This window comes from Desmodus rotundus, chromosome 8 (assembly GCF_022682495.2).
Source record: "Desmodus rotundus isolate HL8 chromosome 8, HLdesRot8A.1, whole genome shotgun sequence".
In the NCBI taxonomy this organism is placed as follows: Eukaryota; Metazoa; Chordata; class Mammalia; order Chiroptera; family Phyllostomidae; genus Desmodus; species Desmodus rotundus.
Window position 1 is genome coordinate 81,400,958 of NC_071394.1, and position 18,537 is coordinate 81,419,494.

Here is an 18,537-nt window from a genome sequence, read left to right on the forward strand (position 1 = left end):
TAGGTTACTCTTACTAGAATAAAATATAGACACGTGCGCGCGCGCACACACACACACACACACCCCTTCTATACCAGGGACACATGCAAGTGCAGGAATAGTAAGAACTTTCTGGATCTTCATACTCTAATCCAATCACTTTTTAAAGGGCCAGACTGCACAGCAGCATGGAGCCTCAGATGAGGAGTCACTTACCTGGATTAACAGTGATAAATCTGCTGTCCTCAGAAAACCGGTCCCCTCGGGACACAGGCTTTTTAGATGGCATTTCAGGAACCTTGCGATCACTCCCTTCATAATGTTCCTCTGTGACTGTGGGGGGCACTTGGGTGGAGGTGACCAAATCGGAGTCCAGGCCACGGTCCTCATCCCCCGTGTCATCAGGCTGGTCGGTGGGGGCAGCAGTGTGGTCTTCCTGGGACCCAGGTATAGTCTGATGCCCCCTGTCCTGGGCAGTTCTAGTGGGAGACGAAGGCATGGGGGTGGGCTCCGCCTGACCCCGCCCCTGGGCGGCATGGGTCACCCCACTCTTCTCCTTCTTCTCAGAGTCCTTCTCCCCCTCCTCCTCATGCTCCCGCTCCCCATCCTCACTCTCACTCTTCTCATCCTTCTCCCCTTCCTCGGTGCCCTCACTGTCCTTGCTTGGTGCCGTATCACCATCTGGGCCAGGAGAAGCCACGGCCTCTGTGGTGGCCAAGACTGGCCTGACAGCCTGTTTGCTGGCTGCTGCAGCCGTTGGGAGGCGCGTGGGCCACACAGTGCTTGGGAAGGAGGAGATGCCACCGCCACCAAACCCGAGGCCGGCCAGGAGCGTGCTGGTGACCACGGAGGCCACTGTCGCCTGGCTGCCGCTGGAGGACGGGCCCATCCCAGTCGCCATAGAAACGAATGAGAACGGGATGCCAGAGGATGTCCAGGTTGAAGACCCCGAGCTGATGGGGGCCATGTCAGCTGAAGAGGCAGGAGACGCTGTAGGCTTGAGAGGGCCACCCAGGTGGTTGGGGGAAGAGATGAAGGAAGAGAAAGCAGAGAACTGTCAGCCCTCAGATTGGGAAAGAGGTCCTGGTTATGACCCTCCAAGGGTTCTATGCACTTTTTATTTTACTCATGTGGTTTCCCAAAGCATGGTGCCAAAGCTGACATTAGGTGATCATGGATGACCAGCTCTGATCTTAATGGTTTTATAATTACTTTTAAGTCGTATATCAAGCCCAACTTTTTATGATATTGCTCAGGAGGAGCTAACTGGCATAGAAGTAAGCAGCATTAAATTTGGCTGAAAGACAAATATGAAATGAGTAGTAAACTGGCAACATCAGATGGGCAACTGATCTTGGGTGGCACTGGACGAAGCAGGAGGCCTTAGATGTCACTGGTGCTGTGAACACTACACAGCTCTTACGTCCAGAAAGGCCCTCCAGGATCTGGTTCTGCCATCTCACAGGGACAAAGTGGATGGATGGAGGGAGAGTGCCCTGCCCCCACCTGTGGTGGCAGGCTCAGGAGCAGGGGCAGGGGCCACTCTACCCTGCAGGCTCTGGGACCTGTTTACAGCCCTGCACCCCACGTCCTGCACGGTACAGCTGCTGTACTTTCCTGAGTCTCTGTGTTTACCCATGTCAACATCTCTGCCCACGCACATGACGACAATCACCGCTCCGTTTAACGCTTGCCAACAATGTGCTGGGGCTTCCCATGCGACCCTGGATGACCATCACCCAGTTTTACAGATGAGGAAACTGAGGCATGGAGATGTGAAGGGAAAAAGACAGGGCTGCCTATGTCCAAACCTCAGCTCATTCTTGTCACTGTACTAAACTGGGACTCAATTGTGGGACTGTGTACTCACATATGATATCTCAGAAAAACAACAAGCATTGCTGAGTTGAGTTTAATTTTAATTCTCATAACCTGGTATTCAGAATCTAGAAATCCATCCGATCACTTACATAGTTCAAAACAATGTAGCCAGAACACCCTAGATTTTATAACTTATTACAAAGTTTTAGTTTGAAAACTTGATAAAGATAATCAAGTTAGCAAATGTTGAGTTCCGAAGTTGGTTAATGCAGTGCCAAACGCCACACAACATGAGGCACTCAAATGAATGGAGTCAGACAGCCTCGCTGCACTAGCACCCTGTGCCTGCTTCTCTGGGTGAGCTGGGCACGTCCCATAACTCACTGAACCTCGGAGTCCTCAGCCAAAATATGGGAATAACGCGAACACCAATCTTGTGACATATTTTAAGAGTGAATAAAATAAAATAATCTGTGTTTTGAAATCCAGAAAATGCTTAGTAAATTTTAGGCTACTCTTGTTATTACCAACGATGTGACTAATAGTTTGATTATTGTACTAGAAATAGGAAAACTTAGATGCTGATTGAGGCCCCAGAAATCTGCAAATCCATGTGTCTTAGGCAAATGATTACTTCTGAATTTTAGCACATGTCAATGAACGGCCTGGAGCCGACCTTGTGTACTCCTATATCCAAGAGATGATAAATAAAAACTAGACAATTTTCTCCTTGACAAAAATTATACTGTGTAACACTACTGCCTTAATTCTGTTGTACAGAATGTTTTCATAATGTATTCAATTATACACAGTGAATAATGTATTTTTTCTTATTTTAACCTCTTCACATTAAGCAATTAAACAACATCATACCGCCACCTTGTGGTGACAGTTTTAACTGCAGGCAAATTAACAACCAGGACAAAACAATTACCATTCTCTACTTACCACTCCTGTTTTAACAATTCTGGTCCCTTGGAATATTCGAGTGGTATTAGCTGAGAAACAAAAAAATAGCATTGTAAACTATGAACTTATTTTTTGTTTTTTGTTCCAACAAAACTTTACTTACAAATATGAATGGCAATTACATATAATTTTCACATCATGAAATATTCCTTGTTGGATTTTTTTCCAAACCATTTAAGAATGTGAAACCTTTCTTAGGTTATGAGTCACTAAAAATATGCAGAGGGCTAGATTTGGCCTGTGGGCCATCATTTGCTGAATCCTGTCTTAAGTTATTAGCCTAAAGTTTTTTAACGGTTACTGATTTCTGATTTATTGAGGTAAACTTACATAAAGTAAAATGTACAGATCTTAAGTGTAGAGTCCAGTTAATGTCCACCTCTGTGAACACTGGGGTAGCCACCGCCCACACTGAGAAACAGACACCCTCGTGCACCCCCGCCGGTGGGCACCTGCCCCGCCGGGCGGTGCCCATCCCCCTCCGTCAGAGCTCTATTTCTGAACTTCATAAAAAGGAATCCAGTTACTTCACAGCTCCTCTCCATTTGCTTTGTTTACGATTTCTTATATTATCCTTTCAGTGATTATAATATATACCCTAAATTTATTATAGTTTACCTTAAATTAGCACTTCTAGCACTTTCTAAAAATGTAACAACTATATCATTATTTAACTCTATTTGCCCACCTTACCTTTTATGTATTGTCAAATATTTTACTTCTACTTAAGTTTTAAAACCCATTGTTGCTTTAAATGGTCAAGTTCTTTTATACTAACCATACATTACTCTCCCTGATGTTCCTTCCTTCCTTCAGTTCTGTTCACTCATGTTATTATTATTAAATAATATAATTTTTAAAAATGTTTGCTTGTATTAAAAATACACATAGCACAAAACTTACCACCTTCACCACCATCACACGGTCAGTTCAGTAACACTCTGTTCACACCGTGGTGCCACGGAGCTCCCGAACGTTCGTCTCGCAAACCGAAATGCTGCCCCCACCAAACAGCACACGCCCCCCCTACCTCTGGAAGCCCCATCTGCTTTTTGTTTCCTTTGGTTGGACACTCCAGTACCTCATGTAACTGGAATCATCTACGTTTGTCTTTTTGTAACAGGCTTACTTCACTTAGCACACTGTCCTCAAGGTTCCTTCAAATGTCAGACTCTCCTTCCTGTTTAAGGCTGAATGGTATTCCACTGTATGTGTACGATATTTTATTTTTTACCCATTCATTATTGATGGATGTTTGGGCTGTTTCTACCTTTTTGCTATTGTGAGTAATGCTACACAGTATAACTTGAAAAAAAAAAAAAGAACACGTCAACTGAGCTTTTGTTGTTATCTTAAAACCCAACAGTGCTAAATAAACTAAAAGTCTGCTTCCTATACATACATGACACTGAAAATTACCAAAACATGCTAAGGACCACAATAAATAACATTTGTGCTTGCTGTTATTTTTATCTAAACCAGGAGTGGCAGGTTACCAACATAAATTTTGTGTGGCCTACAAGCTATTTTAAAAAAACTGTATTTGCTGCCGCTGTGAATTTGCACTTTGTAAACACTGTAAACAAGAGCCTTCACCTGAAAAAAAAAATCCCAAATTCCCACTTATCCTGAAAAATCACAGGTTTTGGCAAAACTGAGCTCATCTTCCTGCAGGGCAGCATTTAGCTGAGGCTAAGTCCCATCACGCCTCTCAGTGGGCACAGGGCCTCCAATTTCCTGCCGCCAGTCCTCCCCCTCCACCACACAAGTTTGCTGCCTGGCCAGGGGGCACCGGTGTTTGCACCCTGACCTAACCATATATTCATTTTGCATAGCTGTCAAGTGAAGTGTGCAAAGAGGTAAGTGCGGGGAACACGCAGATGGAGAAGTCAATACCTGCAGGTCAAAGAAGGCAGTCTAGGAAGCAAAAGGCTCTCATCGCTGGGAGTAACCAGAAGCTCCTGCTGTCATTTAGTGGCTCCAGGATCCGTGCTGCACTGGCTGCCTCAGACAGGTCTGTGCACCTCCCTTTGTCAAGGCAGGAACAAAAGTTCCCAGCAGACCTGCCTCACTGTTTCTTTCCAGAGGCTCTGATTAAGGCCAAGGAACTAAAAAGCCACTCTACCAGCATGCCTGCTTTTCATGAATCTTGAACTTTCCAGTGGGCACAGTTCTACCCATGCTGACTGGGAAGTTCCTACAGGCCCTTTCTGATTGGGAATGCTTAACCTGGGTCTAATAGAATTCAGGGACAAGGAAAAAGGACATGTGTGTTGTCCCTTGTCCCCAAGCTCTCATTAACCCTTCCTTCCACTGTGAACACAGCAACAAATCTCAGCTGTGTTAGCAGGACCTGAGATTTGTCTCTAATTGAAATCAGGCTTTTTCTTACTGCCTCACAGTTGCACCTCCTTTGGAATATCATTTCTGTTCATCACTGCTCAGAAATCCCAGCAGCTAACAGACCTACACTTGCCATTTAATTCTTTAATAAGAAAGTGCACATATTACCACATTCCAAATTTGTTTGTTTAAAATATTTTGACAACTGTATTTGAATATAAGTGGTATCCTTTACTGTATATTTTGCTTTCTTAAGTCATTTTAAGAGAGGATCCATCAGCTCTGTTGCCAGGCTGCCTAATGGGCCTGAGGCTCAAAGAAAAGCTCAAAACCCCTATTTTCCATGACTGTTGAGAGTCACAAAAAAGGCTTTGAACATTTAGTAAGTCAGTACTGTTATTAACCATTTGTTGAAGATGGAGGATATGTGACAAGAAATCCAGACCTGACTTAGTAGTCAAGTGATTGCTCACAGGTTACTCAGTTGCCCTGGACACCATTTCCCTCCTGTAAAATAACACCTGCATTGCAAGCCGCCATGAGGTCGGAGCAAATAACTTAAGGGCAAGCGTGCAGTAACTGCGGCATTCTATAGGTACCGCTTGCTATTGTTACCGTTATATTTATGACAGTAAGGTAAATGTAACGTATTTATTGTTATGTTATATAGGATGTAAATAGTGGTGTATTTGCAGTGATAAGGTAAATATCCCACATGACTGCCTCACACTCCCAAAGCAGAGGTAAGGTTTATCACTGGGAAACCTAATTATTCCAAACAAGGCTTCCATAAAGTCTCTAAGCTTTTTCCTTTTCCCTGTTAAAACTTAAGTCCTAAGAGTTAGAAAATTTTGTACACTGGCCCCTACTGCTCATAAATTCATACCTGACTCACCAGAAAAGGTAAGTTAGATCACCTCCAGTAACACTTAGCTCTCATGCTGCCCCCTGGGTGCTACAGGGAAGATGCTACAGCCATTGTGGGAAGGAGGGAAGGGCCCATGCCCACTGTCCACATACGGGGACAAGCAGCAGTGCGTGACGGGGTGTGCTCACGTCCACCTCTGAGCAAAGAACGTCTACAGAAGGAGGACATACCGGCCATCTTCAGCAAGCCACTGTGTTCAGACCTTTTAAATATGCCATGCTGAGAATAGCTGACAAGGCTTTTTAAAATTATATTACATTACAAACATTTAATTTTTCAAAGCCCATGCAGAAGCCAGCAAACTCAGGGGGCTATTTGTCAAGAAAGGCAGTTCTGTGGGTTCCAGGCTCCTGGTCGGAGCCCGTGGGAGGCCTGATGGTGATTTACGTGTCCACAGCTCCGGGGACTGGCCTCAGCCAGCGCCCCCCTCTGGCTTCCTGTGCTTTCGCCCCTGGGCTGGCATGGACCTGGCCTCAGCCCTCGGTCCCTCCTCAACTCAGGCGAAGGGGCCAGTCTGTTCAGAGCACAGGTGGGCAGGACGAGCATGCTTTATTTGTGAAAAATAATATAGCTTGCCAATTTTAACTAGTTTAAATGGAAAGATGAGATAATGTGAACATTAGCAAAGAACATTTAAATACTAACTGCAAAAGTGTAAAGCTGGAAGGGATCCTTGGGAGGGAATCTAGGCTGGAGAGCTTCTTACTTCTAGGCTTAGGCTGGGTTCGTCATTTATTACTTTTTAAATCAAACCTAATAGTAAGAGGGTATCATCGATAGTGAGGATCAGACACTATGCGAATTACTTAACATTCATCACCCCAGGTCACTCCATAAGGACGCCATGAGCTTGTTACTACTTTTGATTGTGAAACTGAAGCTTAGAAAAATCAATAAATATTCTCAGAATTTCAGAAATACTAAGTGTGGCCAGGACTCAAACTTGGAGTCCTCATTCTGGGCCCCAGTTCTCAACCAGGAGTTCTCAGACTTTAACGTGCATGCCAGTTGCCTGGGCCAGCGGGCTAAAGCTCGGATTCCTGGGCCCCACCCACAGAGAGTCTGAGGCCATCCATCTGGCAGGGCCCATGCACGTGCATTTCTCACAGGCTTCAGTCGACATGCCGCTGCCGGTCTCACAGGCTTCACAGGGTCCCTGCAGTTATATGCTCAACTGTGGCCATTTTCTAGGGAAAAGCCTTCACCAGATTCGTGACTCGGGAAGGTGAAGAACCACTGGCCTGGTAGGTAAGTCTCCCTGAAACCGAGGACCCAGAAAGAAGACACCGCACCGGGGGGACCTCATTCTGACAGAGCAAGCTGATGCCCTGGTCCCTCTGTGCCGGTCGCGGCGCACACGGCACAAGGCCAAGTCCGCAACTACGGCTTATAGGCTGGTGGCCCAGGCTTGTAAATAAAGTTTTACTGGAACTAGGACTGGAGTTGGATTGGGGCAGTGATTTTCAAACCTTTTTCATCTCATGGCACGCATAAACAAATGACTAAAATTCTGCAGCACATACAAAATACATTTTTTGCTAATCTGACAAAAATGTAGGTATAATTTTGTTTCATTTGCACACGGTAGCTATTGTTGTGTTGGCTGTGGTAATTTTTTAAATTTGACAATCTAAGGGAAAAGATGTCAGTGCCCCTGACTAAGTAGTCAAGTATTGTATGTTTTAAAAATTCTTGTGGCACACTGGTTGAAAATTGCTGGGTTAGAGCAAGGAAGACAGAGTGGATTCTATGTTCTTCATGAATTTTTTTAAATTGATTTTGTTTGAAAAAAATATCCCATTAAAATATCATGTGTCTTAATTACCAAGTTTTTGCACCCCTTTAAATTTCAAATGCCTCTCTTGCTTCACCCTAGTCCTGGCCCTAGAACTTTCTGCCAATCCAAATCATCAGAAACAAATATCTATTTCTCAAGAATCTCAAGGACCCCACAAGCAGGGGCCTATCTGTGGTTTGTCAGCTGGAGGGGGGAACTCTGTCTCCTGGGGCTTTAGTTCTTGCACCATGCTAGAAATCCAAGTGGATATGCCACAGCACACCCAGGAAGGGGTTCTGTGATCTGGCACAGCGTACAAACCCCTGGTTCCCTGAGGTGGACAATGACAGTAACAGCAGCCACAATAATAAAAACCACTACTTTGCTATCCCCTTCTCCTCTGGCCTAGGAACCCCACAATCTAAAAGATAGACCTAAATTCCCGAGCCTTCTCAGGTGCAACTTAAAGCTCCAGGTTCTCAGGCCAGACTTGCTTTCTTTTGTCTGAGCACCCCAGCAGCAGGGAGACAAAGCATCAGGAGGCAGGCGCTCAGGGCACTCTGGCCTTACCTTGAAAGAGCATCGTCTGGCTGAAGTCGCTTCGCATGTCGTTCCGACACACGGCCTGGACACGGAACAGGTAAAGGCTGTCAGGTGAGACATGGCTAATGGTGGCTTTCTGTCAGTGAAGAAAGAAAAGCAGTGAGCAGGTCTGAAGGCCAGTGCACACACACCTTCTAAAGCCAAACCTAAAGTAATGCTCTGCAGCACTTTCAGGGTTCTGGTGCCCGGCACAGCCTGGCAGACACCCTGCAAGGAAAGCGCAGCCAGAAGCAGCCTTGCCTGGGAAGCTGGTTTCCACACTGAAGTGTGCAGGGTAAGAGGGAACAGAATCAGTCTGCTCTCATATTCTTGACTGTGGCTTGGACCGTGTCTTCGGCCCTCTTCAGACTCACGAGTCTTGGGCTTGTTTCTTCATTACTGTAACTTAGAGGCTGTAGTTATCTACCCCAGTCAGCCTCTGGAGTTGTCAGGTGTACGGATTTCCAGAGCCATGCAGAGTTTAAAACATCAAACAAGATCTTTGCGTGTCTGTCTCTTCGCAGTTTAAAGCCTCATGGTATCTTGACCATGGGGTAAGATGGGGCATGATGCCGGGAAGGACACCGGCTAGAGGTCAGGCACAGTGACATACAGGCTTTTCACCCACTCGCAGCCATAATTCTGAGCCAGGTGCTCAATGTCTTTGGCCTCTGCTACCGTCCTGTGTACAATGGGGAGAGAAGCAGCTACCGCACAGGGTTCTTATGAGAGCTAGCTAACTCAGGCCGGGCAGACCTCGCTCCGATGGCGCCCGTGTCACGCAGCAGAAAGAGCGGCCCTGATCCAACACAGGACCAGCAAGCTCCAGCTCCCAGCCATGTCCGGCCCTCTGTCTGTTTGTAAACAAAGCTTTATGGGCACACAGCCAAGTACATTCCTTCCTTTCTTGTCTATGGCAGCGTTCACCCTACAAGGGCAGGTTTGGGTTGTTGCCATAGTGACCTCAGTGTCCCATAAGCCCTGAAATCTTTACTATCTGACCTTTTCTAGAAAAAGTTTGCCAATCCTAGTCATCAGACACCTGCCAAATCCAGGTCCCCAATTCTCAAAGCTTTATTCCAAGAGTCTTTAAAAATGATAAAAAACAAAGTACCTAGAAAGCAGACAGAGCTTACTTTGTTTAGAAACAAATAACAAATGCAACTGATTTCAAAGACTTCTCTAATGGATGAAATGCCTTGTTGCTGAAACGTGTGTTCTGGGCCAAGTTTAAAAAGCAGCCCCGGGAGCTTAGCCGCTGAGTGGGTTTCCAGCTGCCCTGACTGAAAACCTCTGACTGGGCCTTAGAATGTCACTGTGGCCACACCTGCTTCTGCAGCCTAGAAAAGGGCTTCCTGCCGAGAGCAGTAGGTTGGGGTCACATTATTTAACTTCAAGCCTCATTTATCTCTTTTGGAAAAGGTAGCGGTACCATCTGCCCCACAGGTTTGCAGTAAGGATGAGGAAGAGGCATGTAAACTGGAAAACACCACACCAATGTTAAATATTACTTTCCGGTTTCTGGGCTACCGTCCCCAGCAGTTAGAGAACAGTTTTGTTGCCATTAAGTCAGCACGCTTGACTTCCTGAGGAATTAAGAAAATTAATTTTGTGTGTCCCAGAGGAAACTAACCAGCCCTAGAAATTCTTACAAAAAAGAACTTGCTGTCAAAGCATGTTTTTCCCTACATCGTTCTCTTTCTCTGAAAATAATTTATGCCTCATTCTCTAAGCCTCTGACCCCGTCTTCTGTTCAGAGCAAAATCTTTGCTTCATCTATGCAGGGATTTATTAGAATTCACTCCAAGCCAGTATCTATTCATCTTTGCATGTTTAATTATTTTTCACTTAGAACAAAAAAAAAAAAAAAAAAAAACGCCTAAGTGCCTGCATAGTTTCTGCTGATGAATGCAGGCGTCTTTACTTCAGAAAGAGAGCAGTCCCTTATGGACTTCCAGTAGGGACAAGAGAAAGGTTAAAATACATCATCACCTTGGGTAACTTTCAGTAGATTCCTCTCTGATTTCATGAAGCTCATCATTCCCTTATGTGACCCAGATAACAATGTCTAGTAGGCAAATTGAAAATATAAAATGGAAATGAAGTAAAAGAAAATTCATCTAAAGAAATATGAAAAGTATTATTCTCTAACTGATTGAATGGGCCCTGGGGACTCTGTATTGGGAGAGAAAAAGTGATAACCGTCATTAAGAATCCCACTCTGTGTGGCTGTGTTTTTCATGTGCATATACAATTATAGATTCCATTATCTCAAAGCCTTCCTTTGATTAACAATAAAGGCAAAGGCTTTCAAACCCAATTGTGTCACTTTGAGTTTCTATGCACAGACTTAAAGGCTCGTGCTTGTTGGAGGGTCTGCTTTTACAGGGGAAGAGGATGGCTTCCAAAACATCTGCTCTGAAGGGCCTTGTTGGGTGTTGGCCACTACACATTTATGCAAATGTTAACATGAGACGTGGAATCGGGCATGTACAGCTCAAAATGAGGTCAGATATCCCAGTGTCTGAGAACAGTGGTTAGAAATGACACGGTCACAGGGGTCCAGCAGGCGGGAATGTGGGAGGCAGAGCAGCTGCGGCAAAGGGAGCACGGGGACAGTAAGAGCTGCGCGTGGCGGTGCGTGCAGCAGGAGGGAAGAGGGAGAGGAGGGGAACTGTAGTGATACTAGCTAGCACTTACACAGTGCTTACCACGAGCCACAGCGGTTGCACATTCATAGAACATTGAACATTTACAATAGTCCTGGAAGACGACGAGGACTCACCAGAAGCTCTCTGTTTTTATAATAATGAAGGACGAGAGTTAGTTTTGCAGGGCCTAATTATAAAGACATTAACTAGCTTTTCCAGGTGGTGCTAACTGGGCAGCGTGAGGGCGGATAGGGCACAGGCCAGTTCCGGGCACAGGTCACGCCAGGAGCCACTGCAATGCAGCAGAGCCGGTGGCAGCGTGAGGTTGGGGTGGCACCGACAAAGCCCGCCTTCAGTGCCTGGCGCAGCGACACGAGGGAGCCCCTCGCCTAACTGCAAGGGCAGCAGGCACCCCGACTTTACCAATTCTTTGTCGCTGTCCTTTGTAAATGTCTTCTCCTTCTCGTCTTCGTTCTTGGTCCAGCTGTAGGAGATCATGTAGTTCATGATGGGCGGGTGGTAGATGGTCTCGGGCTGGCTCCAGGACACCTGCAGTGCCGTCTGGTTCAGAGGCTGCACCTTCATGTGGATGGGCGGAGAGCTGCAGACTGAAGTCACAAACCACAAGCTCAGGGGCTCCCGGCACAACACACCATTCAGTAGCTGCCCAGTGTTCTTAGAGCCCAACCTTGAAAGCATGACATAGTAGCGGATACACAGAACACCCACACTCCCTTCCCCTAAATCTGCTACTGTCAACATTTGCCACCTCTCTCCTCCCCCTCTCTCTTTTCTATACACACAATCACACGCACACACACACACACAACTCTTTTTCTGTTAAACTATCACAAGCAAGTTGCAGACATCCTGACACTTCACTCCTTAATACCCCACCCTGCATCTCCTAAGAATAAGGATATTCTACCATCTGATTACAAGAGACTGGATGTTTTGTCCCCCCAGATTCATAGGTTAAAACCCAATCCGAAAATGTGTTATTAGGAGGTGGGTGGGGTCTTTGGGAGGTGAGTAGGTTATGAGGGTGGAGCCCTCAAGAATGGGATGAATGTCCTTTCAAAGGAGACTCCAGAGAGCTCCCTGCCCCTTGGCCACAAGAGGACATTCTTGGACCAGGAGGTGGGCTCTCCCAGACAGTGAGCCTGTGGGGCCTTCCCAGCCTCCATGCCTGTGAGAAATAAATTTCTGTTGTTTTAAGCCTATGGGAGTTTGTTATAGCATCCTGAGCTAAGACAAAAACCCATTATCATACCTAAGAAAAAATAAACATTATCTGAAAAATGCTACCTGACGCACAGTCCGTATTCAAATCTCCCCGATTGTCTCTGAAAGATTATTTAGAGCCATTTCCCCCCATCAGAGTTGCATTTCAGTATTACAAGACTTGAACTCTTCTGATCTAGTACAGTCATCTGGCCTTTTTCCTTGATGACTTTTTTGTAGAAGCCAGGCTATTTGACCTGTGGGGTATCCCAGTGAAATAAAATTGTAGATAAAATTCTATTGTAAATAGATAAGAGTAGAAAGAAACGCAATCTAAAATGAGATATTAAATAAGTTTAAAGCAAAAGCACACACACAGAAAAAAGGGGGATGACTTTCTCTGACGCAGCAGGACCTCATGTCACCACTATCCTGATGTGGGGCTTAAGGAAAAGGCAGGCTCACCCTCTGTTTTGCTCCTTGTGGCCCGCAGGTTTGAAGGGACATCGTGGTTCTACATCTACCTAAGAAGGGGCTGAGAATATCAAACCACCCCTGGCTGAGAACCACTGGTCTAAATGGGGAGATGGGGGTTCACCAAAGGGTCCTACACGTGGAGCCAACATTACTCCTCTGGATGAGATGGACGGAGGGGAGGAGAGGTACTCGGATTGTCCAAGCACCATATGGGTCGATTTGACCCAGGCTATGGTCCCGGGGAAGACTAAGGAAGACATACCTGGAAGCTGAGAGCTGAGGAGACTGACTGGGTGGGAGGCAGGGGAAGAGGGGAGGGCAGGCCAAGGGACCACAGGAGGGATGCCTAGGGGCTGAAAGGAAGCCAGTGGGGCTGGATCGAAGCACAGAGAAAGAGGTGGGAGGAAACTGTGCTGGATGAAGCTGAGGGAGAGGTTGCATAGGCCCAGCTGAAAATTCTCGTCTTTATCTTGCGAGCACTCAGAAGCCACTGGAAAATCTGAACAGAGGAAGACACAGCAGGTTTGCACTTTACAGAAATCCCTTGAGCAGCAGCTGAGCACAGAACATGGAGGGTCCAGGAGTGGAGGAAGGGGGCCTGGGAGGAGGTGCTGCAAACAGCCTGCTGCTTGTAGACCCGGGAGTGGAGGGCAGGGGGGCAGCGGGTTCTAGAGTGTACAGTTAGAGTGAGTGGAAGAGCTGAGCCACACTGGACGAGGTGAGCCAGGGGGCCATGGCATGGTTGTGGTGTCTCCCAGAAGCCCACTACGGCCAGCATCCCCAGAAGCCCCAAGCCCCAGGCCACCCTGGGGAGCAGGACGCTTCCCTGCACTAAGGAGCTGGCTACTGGAGAAGAGAGGAGATTGGTTTTGACAGGGAGGCATCCTTTTGCTCTTCAACTGCCAAATCATGCTGCAGTGGAAGAGAGCTGCTTTGTGTGACTACGACAGGGAGGAAGGAATAAGTTAATGAGGTATTCCCACTGCCCGAGGAACCCCGGGGGCACCCGCATGGCGCTGCCTGCAGCACAAATGCCACTAGAGCAGGGACATCAAACAGAGTCTGCAGGGAGGCTTCCACAGATACCAGGGGTGGGGGTTGACAGTGTGGACACTAGGTGGCACTAACATACCATTCAAAATAGTTTAAAACTTCAAGTTTCTCAAAGCAGCAGAGTGGGGGGGGGCGGCCGGGCAGGACAGTCAGGAAAAGACCTATACCCCCATCTTTCCAAATGTCAAGAACGAACCAAGATTTATATATTGGAAGCTCCTGTCCCTCACAACGATGACCGTGTAAGAAGTCCTGACTTCTACGTCTTTCCTCACCTCTCACCATATTCTTACCAAACCCCTAGTTCTGAGGCCTTCTCTCCTCTGTCCCCATTAGCAGAGAGCTGTATGGGATGCACGTATCTCTTAACAGTTACATCAGCACCACATAAATAATTCCACCACCCACATGCGGATGTAACCATTCTTATTTATGCTTTGAAATTAAAACAGCTGGGTTTTCTTTGCTGATTAAGATGACTCATGTTAATGTTTTAAAAAAGAAACTCAAGTAGTACAAAAAAAGTAGGAAGAAAATTTTTTTTTAAATCACCCAAAATTCCAGAACCCAGAGGTAAGTTTATTAACTTTCTGGGGAGTCAGCATCCAGATATGTATGTAAAAGCACATACATACAATTCGATGTAAATGGGTTATGGCAGAGATACTACGTGTGAATTTCGCATGCTATTCACATGTTATTAAATATTCTACTGCTTCTGATTTTTTCAACCGTTTAAACATAAAAACCATTCCTAGCTTATGGATGTACAAACAATGGTGATGGGGGTCAGTGATTTGCTGACCCCAGACCCAGAAGATAAAAGGAAGCCAAACCTTTACCTGAAACGTGTGTCCTTAGCACTGAATTCTGCCCTCAGCACAGCCTGTGACCCACCCTCCACGCAGCTGAGATCCTTCCGTGTGGCGCTGCAGGGGACTCACTATCTGTAATAAATAACCAAACTCCCCCGCTAGAAACGTGAGCTCCATGAGGCTGGCACATTTTCTGTCTTGTTTGCTACATTATCTGTGATGCCAAACAGGACCTGGCAGAGAAATGAATACTGGCTCGATGAAGGGATGCTGGTTGACAGGATATATTCCTTGATCTCGTGGTCCACAGGTCCTATAGGACATGGTCCCCCCACACTCCCAGTTCATGGCTTTCCCTTCTCCTCACTTACTTGTCTCTGACAGCCCCACCCCACCCACTGGACAATCCAGCTTCAACATCATGCTTCCCTTCAGAGGCCTTTTCTCCTCCCCTCTGGCTGAGCTGTGAGCACCAGGTGGTGAGCACCAGGCTTTTCCCCTTTGCTTGCACAGAGTGTCAGGTTTTCCTGACAGAAAGAGAGAAAGTATGTTGCTCTTTGGTCAGAACTACTGATGAAAACCTCACCTACAAAATCGGTACCACACAATCCATTCCTGGGCTCACGTTAAGGAGCCTTCAGTTCATGGGAGGAGACTGTCCCCAGCCTTTACTTCACCAAGGAGGCATTTGCTAATCAGAAAGAGCGTTCGGTCTGAGAAGGTGGCAACACTCCAGCATGCTCAGTGGCTGGGGGACGCAAAATGAACAGGTGCCCTGCATGGACCATGAAAATAAGTGGACAGCACACCAATGTACCTGTGCTTCTGAGTTTTGCCTTCTTTTTCAGTGACAGAAACCCTTCTTTCAGGTAAAACCTCCCTCAAAATCCCAAATACAAAGCAGACAAAAGAAGGGATTTTATGGAACCATTTGGAAATGCTGGTATAGACAAGTGTGGTCTTTGGAGCCAGACTCACGCAGTGTTCACAGGAAATGGGCGGCCAGTCCCCAGCAACACCCTCCTTACAGGTTCGGGTGAGATGACGGGTCAGTGGGCCGGAGGCTGCTGGCCCGTGTGGTGTTACACAAACTGGTGCATTTTACATACAGAGCGGGACTTCTACAGCATGCCTGCATCCACATGGGGAAGTGGTTACCGGGAGTGGCAGAGCACTTCAGACTGGGGGTGGGTGCTCACAGTTGCCTCAGTCCCATTGCCTGCCTTTAGCCAGTTTGCCTCACCCACAGGCCTGGCCCCCTGTCTTAAAAGCACCAGGAACCCTGTCACAGGTGCACTGCCAGAGCCCCACACCCACTGCAAACTGCACCTAACACAGGGAGTCCGACAGTCACCTTGACACACCCTCTGAACAAAACTGAAGCCTTTAACCATGTGGAAAGCACCACATGCAGCTGGTTCTCTAGAGAGATCTCCCTGCGAAGTGCTCCTGACATCAGCCATCCCCTCCTCGGGCCTGATTACATTCCCACTGGTGTCTGATTGCTTTCCACAGAACTCTCAGCAAACACTCACGCCAGCCCTGAGAATGTCTGCCTTCATCTGAACCACCTTTAATTATGACACCAGGCTTTGTTAAATAATGACAAGGCTTCTAGCAGAGCATCCAAGGTCCTGTGACTCCAAATCGATGTCAAGGATATTTTCTCAGCGGTTCCACACGCACATGGTAGGGCCACCCACGCCCACCACACTCCTCTTCACTTTGGCCGTTAAACTAATATGATCCATGTGAAGTCACTGTAATTTTAAATGCCTTAAGCTATTGGGAGCTGAAGGTTCTCCCAGGCACCAACAGGCCAATTGTAGGTCAGAAGTCAGAGACAGCACGGCTCAAACCCAGCAAGTTGCTGCCAGGTTCACTATTTCTCAACGCTTCTCAATAGAAATGGAAGTGGGGGGACTGGGCCGCGGTGGAGGGAGGTGTGACATTATATTCCACATAGGGTGGTGTCCAGGGAACAGCCTGGCCTGAGCCAGCTGAGCAGGTGTGTGCCTCCCCGCAGGGACCGCGCAGGTGAGAGGGCAGGGCTCTGTCTCCTCTCACTGCAGAGGGGAAGGGTTCCAGTGGAGCAGAGCTGTGAGCCTTGACTCAGCTTAAATGCCTGTATTTTCTTTATTGCCCCAGCGTAGCTCAAGAACCCTTGAATATGGAGCTCTTTAGGGGAACTTTCCAAAGAAATGGCTTCAGGGAAGGATTTCTCTCTTTGAAGACTTGTATCAAAGAAGTCTAGGTAAACATGAAATACCCCAAGCAGAGCATGTAGGACTTCAAACCTGAACCTTGGTGATCCCTCCCCACCCTGCCCAAGGTCTCCTGAAAGGGAACGTGCAGGGCCAGGATGCCAGAACTGGGAGGGAGGAAATGAAAGTGGGACTCCTGCTCCAGCATTTTGGGGATTTACAGCACTCCAACATTATCTGACTGGAGCTGCCAGCTGCCCAGGGCATGCCCCGTATTCCTCTCAGATGATCCATGTACAAAGAACTGAATCCAAGAGGTGGATTCAATTATTCTCCCCATTAAAGATGAGTGAGCACACCAGGGTCCAGAGAGACCAAGTCACTGGGCTGGGCCAAGGACAAAGTAGGGGGTGGGTTCAGAACTGGAACCCAGTCTGTCACATTCCACACCAGAGGGGGCTATGTGCGTTCCATCCGCAGACACCTCCCACTTCTGTTTTCTTATCTGCAAGGTGAGGATACAGGTATCAGGAGGGTTAGCTAAAGTGCTTAAAGAACACACAGGGCTATGCATCTACGGTAGCCTTGGGTCCATGGCTTCTTCAGCAGGTCAACAATCCTTTGCACAAAAAAGCTTCCTTCCCACTCTCTCAGCCTTCCCAAGCTTCTCTGTTCTCAGTGACAGATAAGAACACAGGGTCTGACAATTTCCAGAACAGCCTTCAACTCCCTCTAAAACTAGACACAGCCCAATCACCATTCTCCCCCATCAGAAATGCAAACTACATTCGGGTCCCACAAGCCATCACAGGGATGCTGGGAATATATGCAGTGATACAGGCAGACGAGCCCCAAGGCCTATACTCTGTGCCATTCTGTGCTGACACAGCAACTTTAAGGAGTCCCATCTGATGAGCCTGGCTCAGGGCAGATGGGATTACACAAACCCTTACTGTATTTCAGTGGGGCTGCTGGCTCTATCATCACCTCTGTTTTAGAGGCTGAGACTCAAGACTTACTCGCTCTGGAATCAGACTACTTCACTTCTGGACATATCAGCAGCATGGTTCTGGATAAATGTGTAACACGCCCAAGCACTTGCTGACTGATGTATAGGAAGTGGGCTGTAGGGAGGAGCTATTGTTAAATACTTACTGAGCATCTGCTATATGCCAGGACCAGCAAGTAGCCATGAAAGTGAACACAAGTTGACATGGTTCTTGACCCCCTGGAGATTACAGCCCATGGGGAGAAATGTACCAACCACTAAATCCTACCAATTAGTTCTCTAGCTATGAGGTTATTTGTTTGTTTGTTTTTAGATTCCACATATAAGAGAAATCTTATGGTATATGTCTTTTCCCGTCTGACTTATTTCTCTTAGCATAATAACCTCTGGGTCTATCCACGCTTTCATAAAGGGAAGGATTTCATTCTTTTTTAATGGTTGAACAATATTCCACTTCACATATACCACAATTTCTTTATCCATTCATTCATCCATGAACATTTAGGGAGTTTCCTTGTCTCAGCTATTGTAAATAATGCTGCAGTGAACACAGGAATGCAGGTATCTTTCAGAGTTAGTGGTTTTGTTTCCTCCAGATAAATACCCAGAAGTGGAACTGCTGGATCATACGGTAGTTCTACTTCTAATTTTTAAGGAACCTCCATACTGTTTTCCACAAGGGCGGCACCACTTTATTTTACATTG

At 46.8% G+C, this 18,537-nt stretch overlaps 1 protein-coding gene across 3 annotated transcripts in view; it reads right to left on the reverse strand.

Moving 5' to 3' along the window:
* PTPRG (protein tyrosine phosphatase receptor type G) overlaps window positions 1-18,537 on the reverse strand; it is a 704,073-nt gene that overhangs the window by 94,198 nt on the left and 591,338 nt on the right. For all 3 annotated transcript variants that reach the window (XM_053930009.2, XM_053930010.2, XM_053930008.2), the window contains exons 9-12: window positions 11,474-11,658; window positions 8,388-8,496; window positions 2,749-2,798; window positions 196-976 (exon numbers count right to left, since the gene is read on the reverse strand). In XM_053930009.2, coding sequence (XP_053785984.1) covers window positions 196-976; window positions 2,749-2,798; window positions 8,388-8,496; window positions 11,474-11,658 — 1,125 coding nt within the window. The remainder of the gene's footprint in view (window positions 1-195; window positions 977-2,748; window positions 2,799-8,387; window positions 8,497-11,473; window positions 11,659-18,537) is intronic.